Genomic DNA, 26,284 nt, shown 5'->3' on the forward strand with positions numbered 1-26,284 from the left:
GTTATTTTCTTTAATATTAACAAAATGGTGTCTGTTGAAAATTTTAAAAGTCAAATACCAAAAAAACCAGTATAGTTATAAATAATGTACTAGACACCTTGGACAATTGTATTACAACTCTAACGGTACTTGTTTCAACGGAATCCGCCAAGGCATAAGCGACAATGACCACTTTAAAGGTACGTTTACACAAGCTGTGAGCAGCGAACATTTTGTCTTTTGAGAGGTATCAGCTGTTTTACATAGGTTACAAAATTTTTAAAAGATACCAAATATTTTTTTCAACGGTACTTTTTTCATTGAAATCCAACAACGCATAAGTGAGCATGACCACTTTAAAGACACGCTTGCATAAGCCTAGAGTACCAAACATGTCATAGTTGAGAGTTATCAGTTGTTTGTTGCTCCTGGCTTCTACAACAGTATCTTTAAAGTAGTTGAGCTCGCTTATGGATTGACGGATTTCATTGAAATAAGTACCGTTGAAATTGTAATAACATCGTCCAAATAGTTGGTACCTTGAAAATTTTCTTATATCTGATGTAATTACAGCTGATGCCTATCAGAAGACAAAATTATTGGTGCTCCTGGCCGTTGGTAGTGGTTCGGAAGTCACCTTTAAGCCATTGGTCCCCAGGCAGTGTTAGAGAGGGCTTCTTAGCCCTAACTTCGCCTGGTAAAATAAGACATCCACCAAAACTTACACATCATGTTACTTTACTTTTACATCTTACCAAAATAAATCTTACACCTTACGAAATATATATATATATATATATATAAATGTTCGGATTATGGTGGTTGATGAATCAGATTATGAGTTCTGGGATCATGATCGGAGGAAATTTAAATAATTCCGTCATGAGGGTGACTGCGATAGAAATTTACCTAATTAATCTTTATAGAAATTTTACTTTTTTAAGCTCTTACAAAACAAACAAAACTAAATCGTTAAGTACAAGGAGTGCATAAAAAACTAAACACTTGGAGGTCACATTTTAGTTTCATAAAATTTGAAGTTGGACTCAGTACCTAATTTTCTTTCTTAGACTATAACACAATTCATGTATCCAAATGTTCTACATATTCAAAAAGAAAAACTTAACATATCTCAGGGTATGTCCATGTAAAACAGGACAAAAATATTAAAAAAATATTTTTATGAAATAACCTAGGTTTGAATAAGAATAAGAATAAGAATAAGAATATGTTTTATTGTCGTTCAGGCTTACAAAAGCATTGACAAAGTTATTTATATTGAGCAGTATTGCCACGTCACTAACCTACTTAAATAAATAATATAAGGATATTTAAAGTTACAACAAATAAGTCAATAAATAAAAAACAGTTAAAATGTATTACTTAATAAAATCTTAACAACTTAATCTCTATGAAAACTAGAGATCAAAATAACAATAGAAACAATATAAGTTATACATACATAAACAAAACATAAATTTATTTATTAATAAAATTAGACAAACACTTATTATAAAACGTTAATAAATAATTAAGTACAGTTGCACAGTATAAAAATAAATTCTTAGTTTAAAAATTGATCACAGACAGTAAAAAAAAATTCATTTAAAGAATAAAAGGGATTGTTGAGTAACCACTTATAAAATTTGTGTTTAAATATCTTCACTGAATTTTCATTTATAAGGTGAATAACCTTATTGTACACTTTAATAGACAATACAATATGACTAGATAAAGATTTGCTTAGTCTGTGATACTCAATTACTGCCTTATTCTTGTTACGAGTATTGTGGTCATGAATTTCATTTGTAAATTTTAACAAGTCATGATTCTTCAAAATGAAAGTAATCAAATCAAATATATATAAGTTTATGATTGTTTGCACTTCAAATTTAGTGAACAAAGGTCTACAGTGAGCTTTTGTATCTGATTTTGTTATTACTCATATTGCTTTTTTTTGAAGAATTAAAATTTCATCGATCCTAGAACAGTTGCCAAATAAAATTAAACCATATCGAAAAACTGATTGAAAATAAGCATAATAAGCTGTTTTCAGATAGTGACTTGGTACACAACTTGTTAATTGTTTTAAAAGATATATAACTCTTGATAATTTTGAGGATATATAATCTATATGAGCCTGCCAACTTAACTTATTATCAATGTAGATTCCTAAAAATTTAGTCCTGGAAACCCTATCCTTGTCAATATTATTACTGTCCATAGTTCTTAACGTAAATAACATCTTTTGAGTTTTATTTTCATTGAGCAAAAATCCATTTGTTCTGAACCAAGAAGCAGCATCTGTTATAGTGGCTTGAGATAGTAAATTAAGTTCATTCACATTATTGGCAGTATTTAGGAATGTAGTATCATCAGCATATAAAAATGATTTTGTGTTTAATGAGTTTGGCAAATCATTAATGCTAATTAAAAATAAGAGTGGTCCCAACACAGATCCTTGAGGTACTCCCCATTCAACAAAAACATCCTTGGATGTTTCACCATTAACTGAAACTGACTGCAAACGGTTCATAAGATAAGATTAAAAAAATTTTAGAGGTGTACCAGAAATACCATAATATTTCAACTTCAATAAAAGGTCATCATGATTTACACAATCAAAAGCCTTACTCAAGTCACAAAAAGTAACCTGAGCAAAGGCTTTATTTTCAAATGTCAAAAGAATTTCTCTTACCAGCCTGTCCACAGCATCAATTGTCGATCTTCCCTTTCTAAATCCAAACTGAGAAAATTGTAGGTAGTTATTATTTTCAAAGAAGAAGCTAACCTGATCATATACTATCAGTTCAAACAGCTTGGCTAATATAGGGATTAATGATACTGGACGATAACTCTCGGGTTCATCCCGCTCCCCTTTTTTAAAAATCGGACATATTTTTGATTTTTTTAATTTGTTTGGAAAGACACCTTCCATTAAACACTGGTTGAAACTAAACGACAGAGGTTCAGCAATAGTGTGTATTATATTTTTAATAAATTATTAGAGATGTTGTATATATCTTTACTATCTGTATTGTTAAGCCTTTTTGTTGCATGTATAACATCATCCGCTGAAATTAATTTCCATTCAAAATGTCTATGATCAATATTAACCTTATTTACTAATTCATTAACACTTATGCTTGGTTTACTTATGCTTTGTTTAACTTCCTTAACACAATTGATAAAATAATCATTAAAAGTATCTGGTGGTAATTTAATTTTGTGATGTCTGGAGCTATTACTATTATTATTTATTATTTTCCATGCGGCCTTGCATTTATTATTACTTTTTTCAATTGTATTTACATTGTACTTAAGCTTGGCTTCACTAATTGCATATTTATATTGCTTTTTCAACACTGTCAACTGTGCTACAGAGTTATGTGTTCTCAGTTTACCTAAAAACAATAACTTTTCCTTCATTTTTGCAAGGTCAGTGGTATACCACTTGTTATTTACTTGTCTGGAAGAACTGGTTCCAGCTCGTTTTAGGACTATAAAAAATTGTAAGAACCTCAAAATTACTTCTAATATCATTTCAAAAATCTGGTTTGCATCTTTATATGTAAACTTGAGATAAAGACTATTCCAGTCAAATGAGACAAGGCTGTCTATTAAATCTAACACAGCAGATTTAGGTAATACAAACTTAAGATAATCTTTTTGCATACAAGTTAAATTATTAAAACTTAAATCTATACAATTAATACAAAGTAACAAACCAACATGATCCGAGTATGGAAAATCAAAAAAGTTACAAAACTCTAACTGATGTCTAGCACAGTTAATAAAAATATTATCCAGGCAATTCTTACCCCGTGTTGCAGCTGAATTTAGGCAATAAAAATTGTTTTGTCTCAGTACATTAAGAAATTGTTTCACTGTTTTTGTACAGTTATTTATATTAAATTTATTGTTTACGTCTCCACCGGCTACCACTGTATAATTGGGATATTGAGTTAAAAGTGACAGCATTTTATCCAGGTTATCAAGAAAAATATCTGCATCTCCTGATGGGGAATGGTATAAACAAACCACTATCAATTTTAAATTGTCAATAATTACTGCAGAAGCTTCAAAATGTACCTCCACACCAATGTTTCCCAGATCAAGGGACCTTGCCTGAACATAATCTTTAACAAAAATTACTGTCCCTCCTCTTAATTTCTCTTTCCTGCAGAACGCACTAACACAGCGATAACCTACTGGAAATGTTAAACTAATTTCTAATTGTTTTAGCCAATGCTCCGATATACAAATAAAATCTAATTTTTTTAAGTTAACCAGGAAACTTTCTAAAAGTGTTATCTTACCATCCAGACCCTGAATATTTAAAAATAAAAAACCTGTTTGTGCAAACTGTACTTTTTTATGTTCAGTTACTAAACTATTTAGCCTACTGTTTCTCACTTGTCTAAAAAACCATTATGTCCAGAACTCAGTGTCTGTGCTGGTATTGAAGAATGTTCTAAATTATGCTCTTCCTCTTCTTCAGGTGGCTTTGTATGTTCTTCAGATTCCCCTCCATGCAAAGATACGCTCGTCTCTTCAAATACTGACTGCTCTCCGTCCATTCTTGCTACAGCCTCACAGATCTTCTGCACAAGCCATTGTTTTCCTTTGTTGTTAAAGTGCATCCCTTGTCTTGTATGAAGTTGTCTATCCGCCTTGCTAGCCTCCACCAAAGTTACATTTTCGAGTCCATCACACAATATTTTTAACTCAATATTGACTCTTCGTGTTTCAGCATTAACACAGGACCAGCTGGCCAAATCATATCTGTTAGGTAGGTCTATGAGAACAACCTTTGACTTTTTATAATTCTTCAACCTGTTACTTACAATGTCAATCATTGTGTTACCTTCATTGCGTGCTACATCGTTTGTGCCACAGGAGATCACTAAAATATCATCAGAGTTTAACTTTTCCCCTTCAATGTTATGTTGATTCAAGACTTGGGCAGCACGACCACCTGGCTTGATAAAACCATAGGCTTCATATTTCTTTACATGTTTGTTTAAGTTCCATGCTAAATCTCTTCCGTGACTGTCAGCTAATAACAACATTCTTTTATGTTCCATTGGTTCTACTTTATCAGATCCTTCCTTATCATGACAAATACTTTCTTGCTCATCTGTAGAGCTGAGTATGTCAAATGGATTACATGTCTCTAATGTATCCTGTGAGCAGGTTACATTCTGCAACCCTCTTGCATTCCTTACGCACTCAGAAACTTTACTATTCCTGCGTTTATAAACCACAGTTGTGAAATCACTGTTGTTAGTTAAGTCACAATCTGATGGTGGAGGGAAACAGTTAAGACACACTGAACCATGTTTATCAGTATATGATACTTTGCTCTGTAATTCCTCATTATCCTTCTGCAATATCTCAATTGTGGCCTCGAGAGATTTAATAGATGATAAGATATTTTGTAGTTCATCTTTGTAGATCGTACATTTTGTACAAAAATTATTCTTTTCATACAGTTTTAGTTTTAATTCCTCTCTCTCATCTTCAGCTTGATAAATAATTGCTTCTTTTTGTTCCTCTAATATTTTTAATTTATTTTCAAAAGAATTTATTATTTTGATTTTTTCTTCTTCGTCATTTTTTAATTGTCTTTTTAACTCAATTTCAGATAAAGTTTTCAGATAAAGATTATTCTGAGCAATGTTGACAGCATTAGCTTTTTAGAGGAAAAATTTTATTTTTGTTGGTATTTTGTGTTTAGTTAACACCTGTTAGCAGAGTTCATTGATGGCTGTTTGTTAAGTCTCACATCTCAATTTTATAACTTATTATACATTAATCTAGAAGGTGGCCAGTACCAAGAAGCCATCTTTGGAACAAAAGCTAACTAAAATTATGCTTTTTTTAAATTTAGGTTAAGAATTGTTCTTTCTATTAGGTTATCTTTTAAACCTTACTTCATGTAACGTGAGTTACCGAAATTACAGATTTTTCAAGTTTACTCATGTAATACACAACCAATAACAATAATAAAACAGATTCTATTTAAGAAAACTATTACAAGTATGGTACTATTTTTTTAAATTTTGTAATTTGTTTCATTTGCAGGAATTTCATATAAGTTTTTCTGTAACGTGAGTTACTGTAAAGATGTTTATTCATAGCACTTTAAACATTGTTTATATATTGGAGTTAATACTAATACAAAACAAGCTCTTAACATAGTTAACCTCAAAACAATTAAATAGTTATGGTAATATTTATATTTGTATTGGTCAGAATATAATGCCTGTTTTAATTGTTCAAACATACTTCTAAATATAAGTGTAACATGAGTTACCGAAATTTGTTCCAATATTTTGGGTTTGATCTTATGATTTTAATAAATATAAAACTTGCATTTAACTGAGATAACCTTACATTATAAGCTTATATAAATCTTTTTATTCAGGAAATTATTATTTGATTTATTAGGCCCACTTCAAGTACACACCAATATGTTGTAACGTGAGTTACCACTTCAACCTAGTGAAAAAGGTTCTTTGGTTACATTTAATTATGTTGCTATTTGCCAAAGTGGTATTGACAAGTTTGGAGACCCAAGTAATGTGTTTGAAAAGTGATAAAAACTGTTATACATTCAAACCGATCGAAAATTATGTTACTTTCGTCAAACTTGGACAAATTTTGAGTGTCATGCCTCTTCCAGAAATTAAAATGAAAGGTGGTAGATATTATTATTATTTTAAAAACAAAATAAATATCAGAGAAATGTAAAATGTTAGCTACACAGACTGTCTAATTGTTTTAAGCGTTAGTGAATATTCTTTATATATACAAACCATGTAAAAATGTAGTCTGTAATTACCATAAAGTTATTTGATCTTATCTTTTTATTCTTTCATAGTTGTGTTATGAGAAAAATACAAACTAGAAGTTATAGAACAGGGCTAAAAAAATATGTTGTTTTTAGAAATAATAAGTTAAAACTTGTTTTTACACTTGTAAAAAGTTGTATTATTTTTACAATTAAAACAACTATTTAATCATACCAAACTAAAATAATTAAGTGTACTGATACTAAAGTAGTTATTAAACACAATTCAATATATAAAATTACATAACAAGATTTATTTCTACAAATAACAAATGTCCTTAGGAAAGAGACACAATGTAACATGAGTTACTGTAACGTGAGTTACTGTCAATTAGGTCAATAGTATATTATTAAAATTATGTTTTTCAGTTTTTATTGTTGTAGTTGTCACAGTTAAACTACAAACTCTTGAGCCAATCTTAAGTATTTAGATTAAGAAAATTAAACATTTAGGACAAAAGTTGTTTCATGTTAAAGTTTGCTTTCAAATTATGACGTCCTTTTTGTGTAACATGAGTTACCAAAACTAGAGAATTATTATTACCTTAATTATTAGTCTCAGGAAGTTGAAATCTGGCCAGTGTGTATTATAATTCTTGCTTAATACTGCAAGATATTTTTGCTTAATATTATGCTTTAAAAATTAAAATATTTCAACAATTAACTTAGGACCCACGTTGAAATGTAACGTGAGTTACCATGGACATGCCCCTCAGTTTATTGCCTTTTCTGCTTTACTAACAGAAATAAATGCACTTATTCCTAATAACTGTGTCTCTATGCTGTACATTTTAATAATCCTAACCACTAAATAATTTTAAAATACTAATAAACTTTCACAACATAAAATTTATTAGTATTTTACTTTAAAATTTTCTAATTTAAATATTACCATTCGTTATTAAAATATTTTAACATTAAGTTTATTAAATAAGGCTTCTTTTCTTCCTAGATTTACAATATATCAACTCAGTCCATTATATCATCGATGGTGTTATACGGCTTAGAAGAGTCAAGATATAACATTTTTCATAATTTAAAACAAAAAATAATAAGTCAATGTCTCCATTTTTGTTAAGAAGCTAACCAGAAATGTTTACAAGAGGTAAAGGCAAAGGAAAGGATCTTTTCTATCTCCTTAGTTTTTAACTGGCCCCTAGTTTTATGTATAAATTAAATAATAATATAAATATAAAACCTTCGTGCATCACGACTCTCCAAGACATGGTAGAGACTGTCTGTCCACCGGTCAAAATCCTCTAGAGGTATGCTGGCTCCTTCTCCTTCCGCCACACAGGGGATGCAGCTCATCCTCGGTCCATCTTCTCACTGGAACATCCGACATCCATAATTATCTAATTTTATTTGGAGGTTTTAGGTTTTTTATTAAATACCTAAAATTGGTGCCAAAATACGGTACAAACTCTCTCATTTTATAAACTAAATAATGTATTTATCTGTGTCCATACAACTTGTGAGATAGTCTATGTAGACTGGTGACATGGTTTTATTCACTACTGTCTCAGTTTTTATCAAAACCATAATTTTGTTATGAAGATATGATGTGCCATTCCTCAGATCTATATCTTCTATTGATAGATCATGGCCGTGCATAATTCTGTAGATAAACAGGTTGTAGATAAACACTACAACTTGTTTAAAGCCTTTTACCTGTTGAAGCTCCTTTTACACATCTACTCCAACCAGCTTAAGAAACTCAAACCACAAAAAGAGTTTCTTCTATACAGCCTCAACAACTATATCTGTGTAACCTCGGTTCCTACTCTAGAAAATGGTGGTATACTCAAAATGGCTTTGGACCAAGGATCTGTTATGTTTAAGACAAGAATCTCTGTTGTACAAAAATAACCATCACTATTTCGCTGAGGTTCGGGAGAATGTGGTTCATCTTTGCCCATACTAAACCAGAATCAATGGTTTATTGCAAAGGTAAGTGATTTTTCATTACAATTATCAATGTAAATCTTAGAATTATCCAAAAAACTGGACTACTTGATCAATGGTAAATATTGTATAGTTTTTAAATTAATATATAGCTTATATCAGGAATTCAGAAACTGTTATACTGTAAACATTTTTCTGTAAATACACCATACCTATATACAAATTATTCAAATACTTCATCATATCAAAAATAGTCATTTAACACATAAACATATTATGCAGGCAACTGGTAGAAACATTTGAGTATGAATATGATATATTTATTTATAAGTTTTTCAACAGGTTGGTCATAATAAAAATATATACACGGTTTTCAGACCACCCATCTCAAACATCCAGCGGTAAAAGAGCTTACTGCAGAGTTTAAAGGTTATTTTTGACGATGGAAGGATTGTGAAGGAAACAGGATTTTTCCGGACATTTGCCATCGTTCAGTGAAACAAGAAAACAGTAACACTACGTTTCGAGATCTGCAATCTGATCTCTTCTTCAGGTAAAGAAACTAACCTAATACATAATTACAAACTAAGTTAAAATAAACAAATCTTACTAAAGCGTTGTGGCACGCCTAAGTTAGGAATCACAACCTACATGTTGTTGTCAACTTCACTAACACTAAAGACATGCACTCAATACAAAACTATACAAAACACTAATCATTAAAAGTAAAACTACGGAAACAGGTCACAATGCGTCTTCACTCGTCTACTGACCACCTACGACTGACCAGAGGGACTAGCCAATGGCAATCGTGACGGCTGGCTAAAACAAGATGGCGGAAATACAAGGGAAGGGGAACAGGAATGGGCCTTTCGTTATTATTGGTTCATGCGAGATGAACTTCTTAAAACCATATTGTGACTCCGCATTGGTTTATTACAAATATCCGATCCGTTTGATACTTTTGGTTTTCTCTTTAGTTCATTTTTTAGAATTGGCAACCAAAGCGGCCTAATCTCGACTGATGGTTGACTGATTGGTTGGTCTGCCAATTTAATGTATGTTGCCTCAATTAATTTCCTTTTGAAGAAATGTGGTTCCCGATGTATTATGTGGGCTTCATCCCAATTCATATGATGGTCTTCGGACCAACAATGGTGGTGCAATTTTTGACTTTTCTGTGAAACCCTTTCTCGTGTTTTTCTTTGTGTTCTTTTATCCTTACGTTTAGTGGTCTTTTTGTCCTCGCCTATGTATTCCCTATTGCAGCTACATTTTATACTGTAAACACAGTTTTTGGAATCCTGTGTGCCATTTTTTGGTTTTGTTTTTACGAGACTTTGTCATTTTTTTTTTTTGGAGACATTGAATTAAATAATTTTTTGAATCACATTAATAGTATTTCTCCTTCCATCCGCCTCACAATGGAAGTGGAAGTCCAAAACAAGCTTCCCTTTTTGGATGTGTGTGTATTAAAGAGATAGGGATGTCTTTAAGACAACTGTTTTTTCGAAAGATAACACACACAGGAAAATATTTAAATTATCAATCCAACCATCAAAAATCTGTCAAAGAAGGAGTAGCCTACTCGTTTGTTTTGATAGAGCAAAGAGCTTGTGCTCAGATAAAGATGGACTAAAAGAAGAATTTAAGAAAATTGAATCGGATCTCAGAAGCAATGGATACCTCAATTAGTAATTAATAAGTGCAAACGAACCAGAAGAATCATTCCTGAGTCAGAAAAACAGATTTGTGATAAAGTTGCGTTTATGTCAATCCCTTATGTGCCGGGGGATTATCGGAGGAGAAATTAGAAGAGTAGGTAGAAAGTACAACAATTAGAACCGCGTTTAAAACACACAACACTCTTAGACAAAGTCTCGTAAAAACAAAACCAAAAAAAATGGCACACAGGATTCCAAAAACTGTGTTTACAGTATAAAATGTAGCTGCAATAGGGAATACATAGGCGAGACAAAAAGACCACTAAACGTAAGGATAAAATAACACAAAGAAAAACACGAGAAAAGGGTTTCACAGAAAAGTCAAAAATTGCACACCATTGTTGGTCGAAGACCATCATATGAATTGGGATGAAGCCACATAATACATCGGGAACCACATTTCTTCAAAAGGAAATTAATTGAGGGCAACATACATTAAATTGGCAGACCAACCAATCAGTCAACCATCAGTCGAGATTAGGCCGCTTTGGTTGCCAATTCTAAAAAATGAACTAAAGAGAAAACCAAAAGTATCAAACGGATCGGATATTTGTAATAAACCAATGCGGAGTCACAATATGGTTTTAAGAAGTTCATCTCGCATGAACCAATAATAACGAAAGGGCCCATTCCTGTTCCCCTTCCCTTGTATTTTCCGCCATCTTGTTTTAGCCAGCCGTCACGATTGCCATTGGCTAGTCCCTCTGGTCAGTCGTAGGTGGTCAGTAGACGAGTGAAGACGCATTGTGACCTGTTTCCGTAGTTTACTTTTAATGATTAGTGTTTTGTATAGTTTTGTATTGAGTGCATGTCTTTAGTGTTAGTGAAGTTGACAACAACATGTAGGTTGTGATTCCTAACTTAGGCGTGCCACAACGCTTTAGTAAGATTTGTTTATATTTTAACTTAGTTTGTAATTATGTATTAGGTTAGTTCTTTACCTGAAGAAGAGATCAGATTGCAGATCTCGAAACGTAGTGTTACTGTTTTTCTTGTTTCACTGAAACGATGGCAAATGTCCGGAAAAATCCTGTTTCCTTTACTGCAGAGGTTTAGATTCGACAAATTCCCCTCTAAATCAACCCTATAGAATTTGTTTTTTAAAAAATTAAACTTTGTAAATAAAAGAAAGTCCCAAAAACAAAGGGTTTCATGTTTGAATCTAAACTCTCAAATGCAAACATATGTGTTGTACATCATTCACAACAAACATTTTGGTAAAGACAAATTTCATTCTTTATCTCTGTTTGTCTTAAGTCTAAAGTATATATAATACAGTGTGTTTTAATTTTTTTTATTGTCACTTCCATAATACGAACCCACACCAAAATAAAAATAGTTTTCAATACTTCATGACACAAACTTTCAAATGACCCCTTGCATGGCTGTATTTTCAACAATATCTACTACTTTAAAATTTATTTTTTTAAATTGCCTATAACCCAAAATTGTTAAATGTAAGGTGGGGCTTCCACCACATCAGATTAAAGGCTGTAAAAAACTGAATAACTTTTTCATTTAAAGATCTCTAACCATTAAAAACTGTGGTAAATAAACCCAGTTATACCCCATTTTCCTTCTACATGGGAAGTACAGTACCTATTTGAGCACATGGCATATACATTTTTATTTCTTATCATTACAATTGGTTAGAGTATTTCTCATAACAAAGAAGCTATAAAAACTAAAAAAAAAACTATAAAAAACTATGAAAATCTATATCATGAAATAAACTCTTGACCAGGGTCTTGGTAGACAATAATATCTGATAATCTAGACTGATAACTGCTGATAATAATACATTGCTTTTTTTACTTTCTGTTGTCATTTTATGTATGCTAAGAATGTAGCCAAACTCTAGTGCATGATTTTCAAACTGCTTGTAAAGAGACAATGTAAACTTCCACTTAGTGCCCAAAAATAGTTTATTTATGCACTTCTGTAATAGTTAGAGATAGACAAGAACTTTAAATGTGAAAGTTATTCAGTTATGTAGGGCCTTTAATGTTACATGGCCGATGCCTTCTCCTTATTACTAAAACATTTTTAGGTTATGGGTATTGTTATATTTTAAAAAGTTAATTGTACAGTGGTAAAACAGTTTTAAAAAATACAGCCATGCATGAATGGTATCATTTGAAAGTTTGTGTCTTGAATTATCAAAAACAATTTTTTTGTATGGGTTCATACCATGAAAGTGCCATTAAAAATCTAGGAACAACACTGTTTTTATAGACTTCAGACTGTTATATTTAAATGAACAAAGGTATAAATTACCAAAATGTGGTATTAACATAGAAATTTCTAAGAACTCTACCAAAACCACATAATTAGGATTCAAATCTTGATTTTATTGTTTAAATTGTCAATTGAGCTAACCAAAGAATTCCCTTCACTAAAGTGTAATAGTGTACATTATTTGGTATCTTAATAGTAATAAATAAAGTTGTTAATAACATTTTAGAAGGATCTAAAACATTTTTAATGGAATCATTAAACAAGCAGAATTATTTTAGAAGGCTGAATTGATTGACAATTATTAATGTTATATACGTTTAAGAACCAATTTTATTACCCACCATTTTGACTTTTGTCCCTTGAGACCTAAGGTATACTGCAAACCATTTTACTTATTTTTAGTCAGAGTTTTCTGAAATATTATTAATAATTATCTGTCTTTTAACTATCCCAATTAGGATTATTTATTTCCAAAAATTGTTTGAACTATACTGGGCACTATTTAGTGAGTCTTCTCAAAACTGTGATTACATAGTCAGGAATTAAAGGAAACTGCCAAAGGAATTTAAAGAAGATAAATGATTTAAAGCTCAATATTATTTTAATTGATCAAACTTAAGGTAGTTTTAATACAGTTCCCTTTCTCTTAAAATCAAGATGTAGGCTATTAATTGTATTAAATTCATGTTTTTATATAGAAATCAAGTTGGTTAGTTCAGAATGTAGGGTAATGGATGAAACCAAGTGAGACCAGAATGTAATAAACTGGAAATGCCACTGCTAACCACATTGTTGATAGCATCTTTAATTATGGCCAAAACAAGAGTCATGCAATGGTACCCTGCCAGCCTGAACAGACATGCAAACTGGTCACTACACGCACATAACCAATCATATTTCAAGAGGGTTGTAATAAATAGCAATGACTTTACCAGCATTTATTAACACATATGAATCACATAATACTCTCTGCCTGCCTGTAGAGTACAGACATGCAAGCTGGTTGTTATCCACTCGTATGTCAAGAGGTTTTTTGTGAAACCATGTAAAACCTATCTGGGAACATACTCTGATGGTCAAAACAAGAATTTTTTCTTCCATTCTACGTGACTCCTTTCAGAACTAATTGTCCCCCTAAAGTTAGCCCCTAAACGTATACTAGTTTTTGGTCTATCAACACTAGAGAAAAGTAGAAACCAAATTCAAGCTTATTTTTCAACAAATATCTGTTGCATTAAAAGAATAAAAAATTTTGTTTATCTATTTACAAATATGTTCATACAAATTAATGTATTGTAGTAGTAAAAAAGTAGCTTTTGTGTTGAAATGAAAGATTTTTCCATTTAGTTATAACAGAAACTACCAAAATCATGCTGAAGATGACATAGGCTTTTAATGACCAGTACTAAATCTTTCACATAAAAATATATTCCCATACTAATCTTTGTAATTCTCATCAATCGTTTCAACTTATGTGACCTGTAGCTCCAAAAAGACACATTTGTGAAAATTGATAAAAATTTAAAACTAGATTAGTAGTACGCTTCCAACTGGTTTACAGAGGTTTGATAACACCCAGTAATTTGTAGTATTTGATTGTTTAAATTACATCATGTCATGTTGTAATTCAGGATAACACTAGTCTCAATACTAGAACATGTAGGTAGCTTAATCCTATGTCCTCTTTCCTTCCCACATTACAGCAAAAATTGCATAAAAATCATATGAATTAAAGATTTTTAATAATTAAAACATTTACTAGACAAAAATAAACACAAAACAGGAAAAAAATTATCCAAGTGTAAAACAACTTAAAAACTAACAGCTGGGTAAAAAGTTTCTATACAAATTCGTCCTAAACAACGTATATACTGGGTAAAATTTTATTTAGGAATGAAAAAGATGTAGCTTTGACTAGCTGAAACGAAATCAAATAAAATCAGAAATCTTTATTTATTTTCATCAACACAATTACAATGTGGCAATGATATGCAGTTAACGTGATTGTAAAGCTTATAACAATATAAAAAACTGAAATTCGTTAAAATAAATGTAAATCTTTTAGGCAAGTGTTTGTTGCAATCTTGAACTCTTCAGTGGTGTAGACTGATTTATCTCTGAGCTAGATGGTGGTTGTCTTTTTAAAGTCTTGCAGGAGCATGTTGAATAGTCTTGCTCCATTACAGGAAGGTTCCTTGGAGTAAAGTGAAGTTCTGTGCATTGGTAAGGAGAAGTCATTGTCATGTCTCTGTGTGATGATCATGGATATTCATCACTTATCAGTTGCTCACTCTCTATCTATAACCTTTTGAACTTGTCAGTTTTATCAAAGCTAGATTATTTGTAACAGCTCCATCATAGTTTATATACCCATGGAGATAACAAATGACTCAATTATTGATACTGCTGCTGGATTCAATGTGGAACTGTTGATTCATATGTTTGAGTATATTTATTCATTTTTCCTGTATATCTAACATTAAATATTTAGTTAGAAGTTTGTCACACAGAAAAATAAAATACATCCATATATAGAAAGTTTAATATAAATATAATGCCGAATTTTTCATCTTTTTTGTGATTAAAAAATTAATCATATTAATTTAATGCAGGGGTGTACCCAGGAACTTGTGTTTTGGTAGAGTATACTTTTGAAGTTTGAGAGCCTAAGTACAATATTCAGAATTAAAATATATAAAATATTAAGAATATCTATACACATTGTTCGAATTTTTATGGTTTTAGTTCTATCCAAATAAAAATACTAATAAGGTAGCCCAGAAGTTTGGGGAAGATTGATTTTCAAATGCCCTGGTAGTAAAAATAGGATTTGATGCTAGTAAAGTAATGGCTAGGTGAAATAAGTGGTCATTAAGCAAAAAATAAGTGATGTAACTTATTTTAATATTTGTGAATTTTAAAAAATTAAATAAAATACACACACATAAAATAAAAATGATTCATTGTTTATTAATAATTATCTGATGAGTCAGCTTGACATGACCATCATGTTGTAGTCGTCCTTTTTGGTAAAAACATTTTTTTTAGTTCCTGCTCATTTTAAAGATTCGGTTAGAGTCTGTTATCTGTTGGTTAAGGCAGTGAAATATACAAAAAAATCTCTTCCAAAAATATTGAAAAAGCTTACAGCCTTACGACAACAACCGGCTGCAGCTTGTAGTACCAAATTCCAAGAATGTTCAGCGCAATGAATTCATGCTGCTAAACTGTTTTCTTAGATAACGAACATAAGTACCAACATGAACCCTTGCTCGCTCCTCGCACCGGTGAGAGATACTTCAAACTCACGCCACCAGCTCTCCCAATGTCACCATACACTACCCCTTTACTTTCACAATCATGTTCTTGTATCAAGTATGCATATACAACGTGCTATCTACGATAATAAAACATGACCAGTGACATTATTTTGTAATTGTAATTGTGGTCAGGCCCTTAGGCGCGCGCCTATGTCGCCTATGCTTAAATCCGGCCCTGGCCATTGAATTATTATACAAAACTTCTTAAAAATTGATCAACTTAAAAAAGAAATGAAGTTGATCAATACTGATATAAACTTGATACCTTGTATCATACTTTGCCAACTATAGAACTGTACACGGTGGGAAGTCTCACTGAGTAGAGTAGAGACACTTTTACGGTCGGTAGATTTGGGTATAGTACAAGCTGTGTTAGGAGAGAATGCAGCCAAAGAAATTCAAAAATACCATTGACAAATAACTCAGTAAATAGGTAAACTGTCGATGTGTATGTCAATATTGAAGTACAACTGTCTACAACTCCAAGAATGTATTTATTTTGCACGTTTCAAGTAGGCGAAAGCACTGATATCATAAGCACGTAATCATGGCGACGCTACTTGCATTTGCATGATTTGATTATTATAGAGTAGATAAGATTGTTTTGCTTAGAGAAGCACTTAAACACTACAGCGGAACACGTCTTTAACATGATTGATGAGAATGTACTGAAAATATGCATTCCCTTGTGTTATCAGTTTGTTTACTGATGGGACAAAAATTTATGTCAGGAAAAATCATAACACAATTAATTGAGAAAATTACTTCTGAACTTTGAAATACACGTTGTATCATCCACTGAGAAACATTAGCTGCTACAGGTATTCTGGAAAATCAAAAAGTACGTTTTACTATTATGTGATAGTTAATTTCATAATGGCTACGGTTCGTAAATCGAGTATTCTCTATTCCTTGACGTTTGAATATTTGGATGGCAAATTTAAGACTCTGCTCCTACTTACATAAGTGAGAAGGTTATTCCGAGTGAAAAGTTCAATCATGATATGACAAACTTGTCATGTGATGGAAAATAGATATTAATGTATGCTTATCTAGCTGACAGACTCAACACGCTAAACGTAGAGTATGAAACCAACAGCCGATACCAAACTGCCTCTTTCAAGAGAAAGTAGGTCCTGTTGTGTTCACAAATATACAAGAGGAGAATTTGTCTGCATTACCTGTTTTATCACCATTCTTCAGAGAAAATGAAATATCCCCAATGCCAGATCTGGTTGCTAGTATCGTTCACTTGAACGTCATTTAAGAAAATGTTAGTAAATATTTCTCTGAAACTGTTCAAAATTTGATTGGATGAAAAATCCTTTTTCGGGAATTTCACCACATGAGTTGGGATTAAAATAGTGTCATTTATCTATTAAAAGATAGATTTATATAACTAACAGAAGCAGAATAAACTACTGAAGAGAACTTGAGTTTTGCATTACAAGTTATACCTATATTTTTTAACCAGGACAAGTTTTCCGTTAAAAGTTTATTTTTGATGTAGATTTTTTTTAGTTTGTATTAATCATGTACAACTTTTTGTGTTTTGACCCTTGAGTAATAAATAATACTATAATTTTCAATAATCGTTTTTACATTTATTACAAAAATTTTAAATTTTACGGTATCAGTATATGAGGAGGTAACATTCAAAACCTCACATGTCCATCAAATCAAAATTTACACGAAAAGAGAAAAACTCTTCTCCAGCAACCTTGTTAATTGAAACAAAAAATAAGCTGCCCTACACCTTTTCCTTGTCCCCAAAACACATTTTCTAAAGCTTTCGAGCCTAAAATGTGCTAGGTTCACTAAATATTTAGGTTTAAATTTTGGACATGTGAGGTTTTGTTTGAATCTTTGGGACATGTGAGCTTTTGTTCAGAACTGAGGTTCATTTTGTGTTGTTTTGACTGGATTCATTTGCAGTAATTGAATGATAAATTAAACTTAAGTAAGCACAAATTTATGTCTAGGTAAAGGTTAATAAGAACATTATATACAGATTACAATATTATATTATTTAACACCACAAAGTTAAAATACCAAAAAGATAAATTACTTAAAGAATATTAAAGAGTTGAATTTATATTCTAGGAATTAAAAAATCATGTATAAAGTGAAATGAAAATCTCTCATTGTGTTTTAATAAGTCTTTACACTAAATGTGAAGCGCACAATCGTCTTCTAGGCAGTCACACTGGGGCACCTCGATCTCTTCCTCAATGGTTGGTGTATTTTCTCCGTGTATTATATCATTGTACCAGGAGAGGCTTTCATCCCTACCCCAATGTTCACCAAACAGGATTTTCAATAGGCCATCAACATCCTTTTTCTTTGCATTGGTAATAGGGTGAATCAAAGGCACTTCTCGAAGCGGAGCCTTTAAAATAGTTGCCCAATTCATTCCCTTTTTTAGTAGGGTTAACTGTTTAAGGTTTTCATCCTCGAACCTAAAATATTCGTTGGCTTTTACCCTCACTGAGATGGTGCCTTTAGAGGATACTTTCTTTGTCATAAATATTCTCTTTTTTTCACTGATCATAGCTAATGGTTTGAGAAAACCTTCTTTCCCCCCCAAACTCTTCAAATCCTTTAGATTCCAGTCAGTGCCTAGAACTTTGACAGGACCCACTTTCCTATACTCTTCCAAATATTCCTCTTTATTTATTATTGTTGGTTTTTTCTTCAATATTCTTTCTACTCTGCCAAACACTCTGTCTGCGGGTAAAAAAGAATGTCCACGGACAGGAAAAGTAATTGAAATTGTCTCCAAGTTCCCTTCCGTTTTAGCCAAAAAGTACATCAAACAATGCAAAATATGGTTATTCTTATTTTGGCCCGTGCACCCATCACAGAAAAGTCTAAGATGGGTGATAGATTCATCGAATTTGTAGGAGCTCAAAAAATTTATCAGAGCAGACCCAACTTCTGTAGATCCACGTCCCGCCTGCTCTTCAGACCACATAAAAAATTCAGGCTTCTTTGTATTCACATCCGTAATACAAACATTGTATAGGCTCAGCTGCCTTGCATAGAATGCTTGTTGTACAGGTGTTCGTGGAAGACTCTGAACCTGTTGCATGTCAAAACATAATGTTACTTCATTGCCTTTAACTTCTTTCAAGAGTTCATAAAATGCTTTAGCGCGTTTTTTGTGAATAGTCTTTTGGACAAAAAGTCCTTGCTTCTCATGAGGTGTTGCGCTTTTTATTTTATTATCCATCATTGCACAAAAACTGCAGATGTCCGATGCTGGGGATTTGAATCCGATATTGAACTCATTGCAGAATATACGTCTAAACATAGATTTTGTGACTTTAAGATCATTGGAAATTGTAGAGCTATCATAAATAGTCCACAACTTTTTAATTGACAGGTCACTACTGAGGTAGACTCTTTTGGTTTTTTTCCTGCTGTAATGGCTCTCTGAACCTTTTAAATTACCTATAAATTCTCTAACAGAATTTTTCTTTAGAATACTCTTACCACTTACTCGATCCCCACCTCGGTTTTCTACAAAGTCCTTGCCAAGACGAAGTTTCTTCAAAATTTGCCTAACCCTGTCTGATTTGAATTTAGTTAAGTGCAGAAAAAATTATTTGCAGACTGTGATATTACTTCCATTAGCCACAGGAAACACGTAATGAGCCGAAAAGCTGTGAGATTTACTTTTTTTAGGTAGGCCTAGGCCTAGGCAATTAGTTGTGCGGGATCTCTGACGCTTTACTCCAGAATGTGAAATAAGTCTACTTACTTTTTGATCTTGTAGTTGTTTGTTAGAAGAACAGTACAGGTTTTTTCGATAGTTCAATGCATCCTGAGGGCGCACTTTACAGCACTGAAATACCTTAGTATTATCACAGACAATGGATATAGAAACGCATCCATTGTCTGTGGTATTATGTTTACACGGGGTAAAAACATTGCAACCAGATGGAGCAGAATGTCTTAAATTCTTAGCAATTTCACGCTTTGTAGGTTTCTTAAACTTCTTCCTACTTCCTTGAGACGTATTTTTAACTAATACACCACTTTCACAGGTAATATTTTCCATATTTTCACATGAAAACACTATGACTACTATTGTAAATGCAAAATCTACAGTGCATAACCTCAAACTGATGGACAGCTATAAAAAACAGCTGACACGTCTTTGACAGGTCACGTGACCTGCAAGGCGTGCTCCTATTGGCTCTTGGTACATGTGAGGTTTTGCTTGGAACTGTCAATAAAATAAGTGAGGTTTTGCTTGGAAAGTGATATTTATATATTGATTTAAAATAGATTGTGTGAGCTTTTGACTGGAAAAGATGTGTAGTCATAAAGACATTCACTAACAGTTTATAATCAGTGCTCAGCTCGATTTTTTTCAATTTTGGACATGTGAGCTTTTGAATGTTACCTCCTCGTATGTATATTTAACATAAATATATACTGAAAACCCCTCAATACTAGTGCAATACTTGTAATTTATACATGGGGTTTTCTCAGTAATTTAAATAAATAAAATAGGCCACTGGGACTTTTCCGACAGTAACCATATTTTTCTAAAAATATACACGACGACCATTATTTCAAGTGATACACCAATTATGAGTTTGGTTAGTACGCCGAAATTCCAAGTGATGCGTAGTTATGGTACAAGATCAAATCCGCATGCGACATCTTGACCATTTCATATTGTGATTTAAATTACATAAATAACCCAGAGTATCATAGCATCACGTTTAGATCTCATGGAGTCCGGAAGTGTTATCCTCCGGCTAACCTAGAAGACTCCATGGCAGGACCATTTTCTTTCTTTGGATCGTTGGCGACGGCTGCGTACTCAGTCGATGACATCATACGGTCCTTGTGGAATCTACCAGTCACAATCTCCATCACATTGCAGGGCCTTAGAACCTTCATTGTTATCACGTACATAAATAGGACATCAATTTTATAGTTTCTGAAGGCTTTAGTCTACAGAACTAGAGTGTAGGGTTCACAATGAAACGTTTTACCATGAATGTAGATACGCGACATGTTTTCTTTCAGCGTCCTTGTGTCATACCGGAAAATAAATAACTGGAGTAAGTTTTTAATGTTATGTTCTATTTGTCGATCACTCCTGACTAGGCCTATATGATTCTTATTAAAACATACTGAATTATTTTAGGTGTACTCTACATCCTATTACTTTTAATTCAATTATTATTGTAATAAATATGTTAATATTTGAACATTGATCATGTCTACAACTTTTAAGACTAATTGAAACACGTTACTCGCTTTTCTTATAACTTTAAATGGACCAATAATTTCTCAAAAACATTTGCAAATGTAAATTAAATTCTTAAGATTTAAACAGCAAATTTTATACTTGCTCCATGTAAAACAAAAAGATTAATAGCCTACATCAATATTTTGCCGTGAACAATTAAATTTCTTACACGAGAAATTTAATTGTAAAGAATACATTAGATATTGTATAAATGGAAAGAATACGAGTTATAATTTAAACCAAGATGTTGTAAGTCAATGCTATATTGGCGTTAATAATGCCCGGTTTTATTTTGCGGAAACACCTGTCTGCTTCATTATCTGATAGATTACTAAACGAGATAGGCGTTGTGAAGGGCAGCGCCAGGGGCGGCTCGAGATAGAAGAACACTAACCCTTGCATGACCTAGTTCTAGCGTCCCCCATCCTCCACCTACAATTCAATATTTATTGCCCCTCTTACATATTTATTTTCATACCATATATTTTTACTCGGTAACGATTAAACCAACAAAAATCTTAACAATTAGCATAGTTGCCTGCAAAATGTATAGTCATCCCAAATATTAGTGCGGTAAGTTGTTGTTACGGGAAGGAAAATATTCCCGTCTTCAGAACTACTTCTAAATTTTGATTACTAAGTCTCAAGGCCAGCGCGCTCTAAGCTGTAGTTATGAAGTACAAGAACAAAACCATTTTACCCTCAAGCATTTTTGAAGTAACATTCAGTTATACCACAAGGTTCAGTAGGTCCAGTGGGATTGGAAAACAGTAAATAATGAAATATAACCACAAAAATAATATAAATTGGCAGGACAAAATTTTCCAAAATTTAGGTCTACCACAAATTGACCAAGAAAACAGACAAAAAACATCATTAGAAAAAACATCATACCATAGATAGACCGATGGAATCCTGATGCTAAATGAAATATATGTGAAGAAATCTCTAATGAAGCTTTGTGTATTAGGCCTATTACAGTACTCGGCGTTCTACAGTTAGATTGCGGTAAGTTTTAAATGTGCCTCTTAGATAGCATTTGTAGCTCAAGGATATCCTACGTTCCTAATTTCCAGCCTCAGTAGTCAAGGAGATTTCGTAATAGGCTAAGTAAGTACAATCACAGTTTACCGCGCATTATAAAGTTTTATCCTGACAGTACATATATGTATAGAACTTTAATGGGAAACGAATAAGTATTTGAAGATGTATGCAGTAGGTGGGTTGCTGGATTTTTAGAGAAGCCACCACGCTCTGTCATTTCCATGATACAGAGGCAAGTCAAATTTACGCTGCTAAACTTGGCCTGAATTACAAGCAACAAACTTTGATTATAATACTAGTTACACAACCAGTATAATCAAACCTACAAGGCACGAAATGGAAGGAGACGAAACAAAAGTGGGCGGCCGCTGAAACGGAACACTGGTTACGAGAGGGGAACACAAGAAAGGGAACACCGGAACACGAATAACCACTCGCAGTCCGTCAGGCGTCAGTGTGTTACCCTCCGCCTCCTGTATTGTACAAGAGTCAGCTGTCGACTTATAAACAATGACTGTTGGAGGTGGCATTGATTTATCTGAATCGTGACTCTACTTCCTCTTCTACACTCGTTTGCTTCTACAGTCAGCACGTACTGACATCAGAATCAGAGAAAAAACCACGCTTTAAAAAACTGCATAACTAAAATATCCTGGACCCCTTTATGAAGTAATACTAATTACTACAATATGCAATGCCAATTTAATGTCCTTCCTCTTATAATCAGGTCGGTAATCAAAGGTGGTGAGTACAATCGCTCCATGATAAGCACCAGAGGTTCTCTTTGCCAAGCACGTTTCTAGAATACCCATTTTTACTAGTTGACTATTCATGTTTGTCATTCGTTACATACACATTTTAGAATTTAATCACTCTTGGGGCTACACAGTATTCTGCATTTCACCATAGTTGCAGGAATTTTAAAATCTATAACACACGTCCCAAAATGTGAGTTACAAAGATGAAATTACATCTGTGCTTTTAAAAATTAATAAAATAATTCTAATTCAGATGTTTTCATTGAAAAAAGAACAATGTTTTCATTTTATAGCAAAAGTCAGATGGTAGCTACTAGATACTACATTAGAAACCAATCCAGAGCGTTAAACAACAGCAATATTTCCTACCTTTCAATCCCTGCAATATAATGACTTTAACCAGAATTGTCTTTAATTATATTCACAAGTTGATTTTATTAGGTGCCACACATTTACACGATCTGATATCATAGAATTTTACGAATATTACATTATATTTTACGTATTTTAATATTAATATTGTAAAGAAGCTAACTTGTTACAAATTGACGGTCAGGAGAAATGGTTGTCGCGACGAAACATGCAGCGAAATAGATGACTAATACTGGATATCAAGCATTAAACGAAGCCAACTTGTGGTGAATTGATGGTCTGGTGAATTGGTTTCGACAATCGCGTAGCAAATGGACGACAATTCATATATATTTTAAAGACTGGTAGTTTTTTATGTTTAGTCCGATAACAATATACAACCTGTGATAAAAAAATATATTAACAGGCTCTAAAAGTACCACTGCGACGAAAGATGTAGCTTGGAATGCCAAAAAGGTAACCGTTTTAATACAATTTATAGTTTCCTTGTAACAATTTTCCTTAAGGGGGTTCGGCTCAAATTTAGCAAAAAAATTAAATTTTTTTTTTTATTTGTGAATTGTTTTCTATAACTCTTTACCTTTAATTTAACACAAATTTCATTTAAATAAGATGAATATTAGTGGTTTTATTGATATTTTAGTTTGTGAAAGCACATGCATTTTTTACTGGTACCGTTGGTTAGCAACCTTGATTGTGCTCTTGAACACACTTTATATAATACACACCTATTATTTTAGGTTATATTGTTTGTTGTAACCTTCCTCCTACAGTTATGGCAGAGATAAAGCCCATTTTTAGAGATTTATCTCAAGAACATTTGTTGCGGAAGTGCCTCCATGGTGGAACACAAAATCCTTGCGAGAGCCTGAACAGCATAATTTTGAACCGGTTACTGAAATCGACCTTTGTGATGAAGAATACACTTGACTTGGGAATTTATGAAGCCATTGCTACCTTCAATGATGGCAATATCACAAAGTGTAAAATCCTGAGTAAATTTGGTATTTCCCCTGGCCCAATCTGCATAAACACAATGAAGAACTTTTACTTGACCCGGATTAAAAACGCTGAGAAAGATATGTTGGAAATCGAGAAAAAGTGCCGGAAACAGCGAGAGATTGCTAAGAAAAGACTAAGAGGACATGTATGAAGAGCAGGAAGATCCAGAAAACCCTTCATATGGGCCAGGCATGCACTAAGGTAGGATTACTTATGTCACTGTGGTTAAATGATGTTTACTAGCGATTTTCCAAAAAAACAGATTTTTTACACTTAGGAACAATTTTCTCCTGGACTACTTGAGTTATTGCATTGATTTTGGTTTTGTTTTATAATTTACACTACAATGAACAATATGAATGATGGGATATTCATTATTTATACTAGAATATATTTTTTTATTAAAAATAAATTTTAATTTTCAATGTTTTTTCAACATTTTTTTGTTTTTAAAATTAAAAATGTGTTATTTTCATTTAATTCAAAAACCCATCACTTAAATGTTAGGTATAAGAATAAGGATCAAAATAAAAAAGAAATTAGCTTATTACCTCTAATGGTTTTGGAGTTGTGTGTTCCTAAGTTTGTGCTTTTTAACATGGAAAGGATAGGACGAGCCGAACCCCCTTAAACGAAAAAGCAAGGAGAGGAAATGTCACATTTTTAAGAAACATTTTTATGATTCCAATGTTTTGTTCAAAATACACACATATTACAAAAAGAAGAGTTGCTTGAAACAATGTTGCGCTCCCTCTCTTTAAGAAAAATCACCAACAGCTTAAAGATATTAAGTACTTAGGCATGCTACAGATGAAAGATATGTCTATAGATAGAATAGATATAGAATGTTCTCTGGATATAGAAATAGCTTCAGTCTGTGGTAATACATAATTATCACAGTTAGGTTGTTCTACCTGCCTATCTTAAATGGCAGGATTAACCTTCTGGTCACCGTGTAGACAACTCCTAGTGAATATAACAACGTTTTGTTGCCCTCTCTCTTGTTTGTTTCCTCAGCCTCAATGGTGCAGCCAGAACAGTGTTATTCTTTGTGGACCAACGGCCAACGCCTACTTTGCCTAGTAGTAGGACTGTGCTTTCTTGTCCCCCAACCTTTAGACTCGAAAACATTTTTTAAATTTAACCCAATCAAGCAGAATAGGCATACATATTTTGGATATATTAAAATTCACAATTATGATAGCTGAAATTAGTTAAACCACGAGTTTTATTAGTATAATATTTAGTCAACGAATCAATGTGTTTACTTTTTGGGCGCTAAAATAATGTACATATGTTTTATATAAAGAATGTTTTTTTTAGATTTAAAAACAACAAAAACTATCAAAAGTCTAAAAATCCAGTGAACAAATCAACATCAAGTTTCATTCCATCTCATCGAACTTAAGGAAAACTCTGTGGCTAATAAAGTTATGTATTAAGTACTTCATTATTGAATAACAATTAACAATATTAATATTGGACATTATTCATCTCATTAGACAACATAGACTTATCCATACTACATAATACAAATTTAAAATATTGAATTAAATTCTTAAAAATATATGCAAATTGTCAGTAGTTAATGACAAGGTGGAATGTCAAAAATCCAATAGAGGTAAATAAGTTAATTTAAATAGTTAGGATACCAATATAAACGGGTTACATATAGGCCTACATACATTAATTAACTTAAAGCGCTTAGGTGACTTAATAATCTTAGAAAATGTCTATAAAACAATCTTACTTCTGTGGATTTTACAATTTGAAGTAAAACAAAATTGCATTTGTTACGAAATCTTGTTATTATG

At 32.4% G+C, this 26,284-nt stretch overlaps 1 protein-coding gene across 2 annotated transcripts in view; it reads right to left on the reverse strand.

Moving 5' to 3' along the window:
* LOC124353886 overlaps positions 1-26,284 on the reverse strand; it is a 44,650-nt gene that overhangs the window by 12,631 nt on the left and 5,735 nt on the right. For both annotated transcript variants that reach the window (XM_046803931.1, XM_046803930.1), the window contains exon 2: positions 8,034-8,164. In XM_046803931.1, the coding sequence (XP_046659887.1) occupies positions 8,034-8,146 (113 nt within the window). In that variant the 5' untranslated portion in view covers positions 8,147-8,164. The remainder of the gene's footprint in view (positions 1-8,033; positions 8,165-26,284) is intronic.

Source organism: Homalodisca vitripennis, chromosome 2 (assembly GCF_021130785.1).
Source record: "Homalodisca vitripennis isolate AUS2020 chromosome 2, UT_GWSS_2.1, whole genome shotgun sequence".
NCBI classification, from domain to species: Eukaryota; Metazoa; Arthropoda; class Insecta; order Hemiptera; family Cicadellidae; genus Homalodisca; species Homalodisca vitripennis.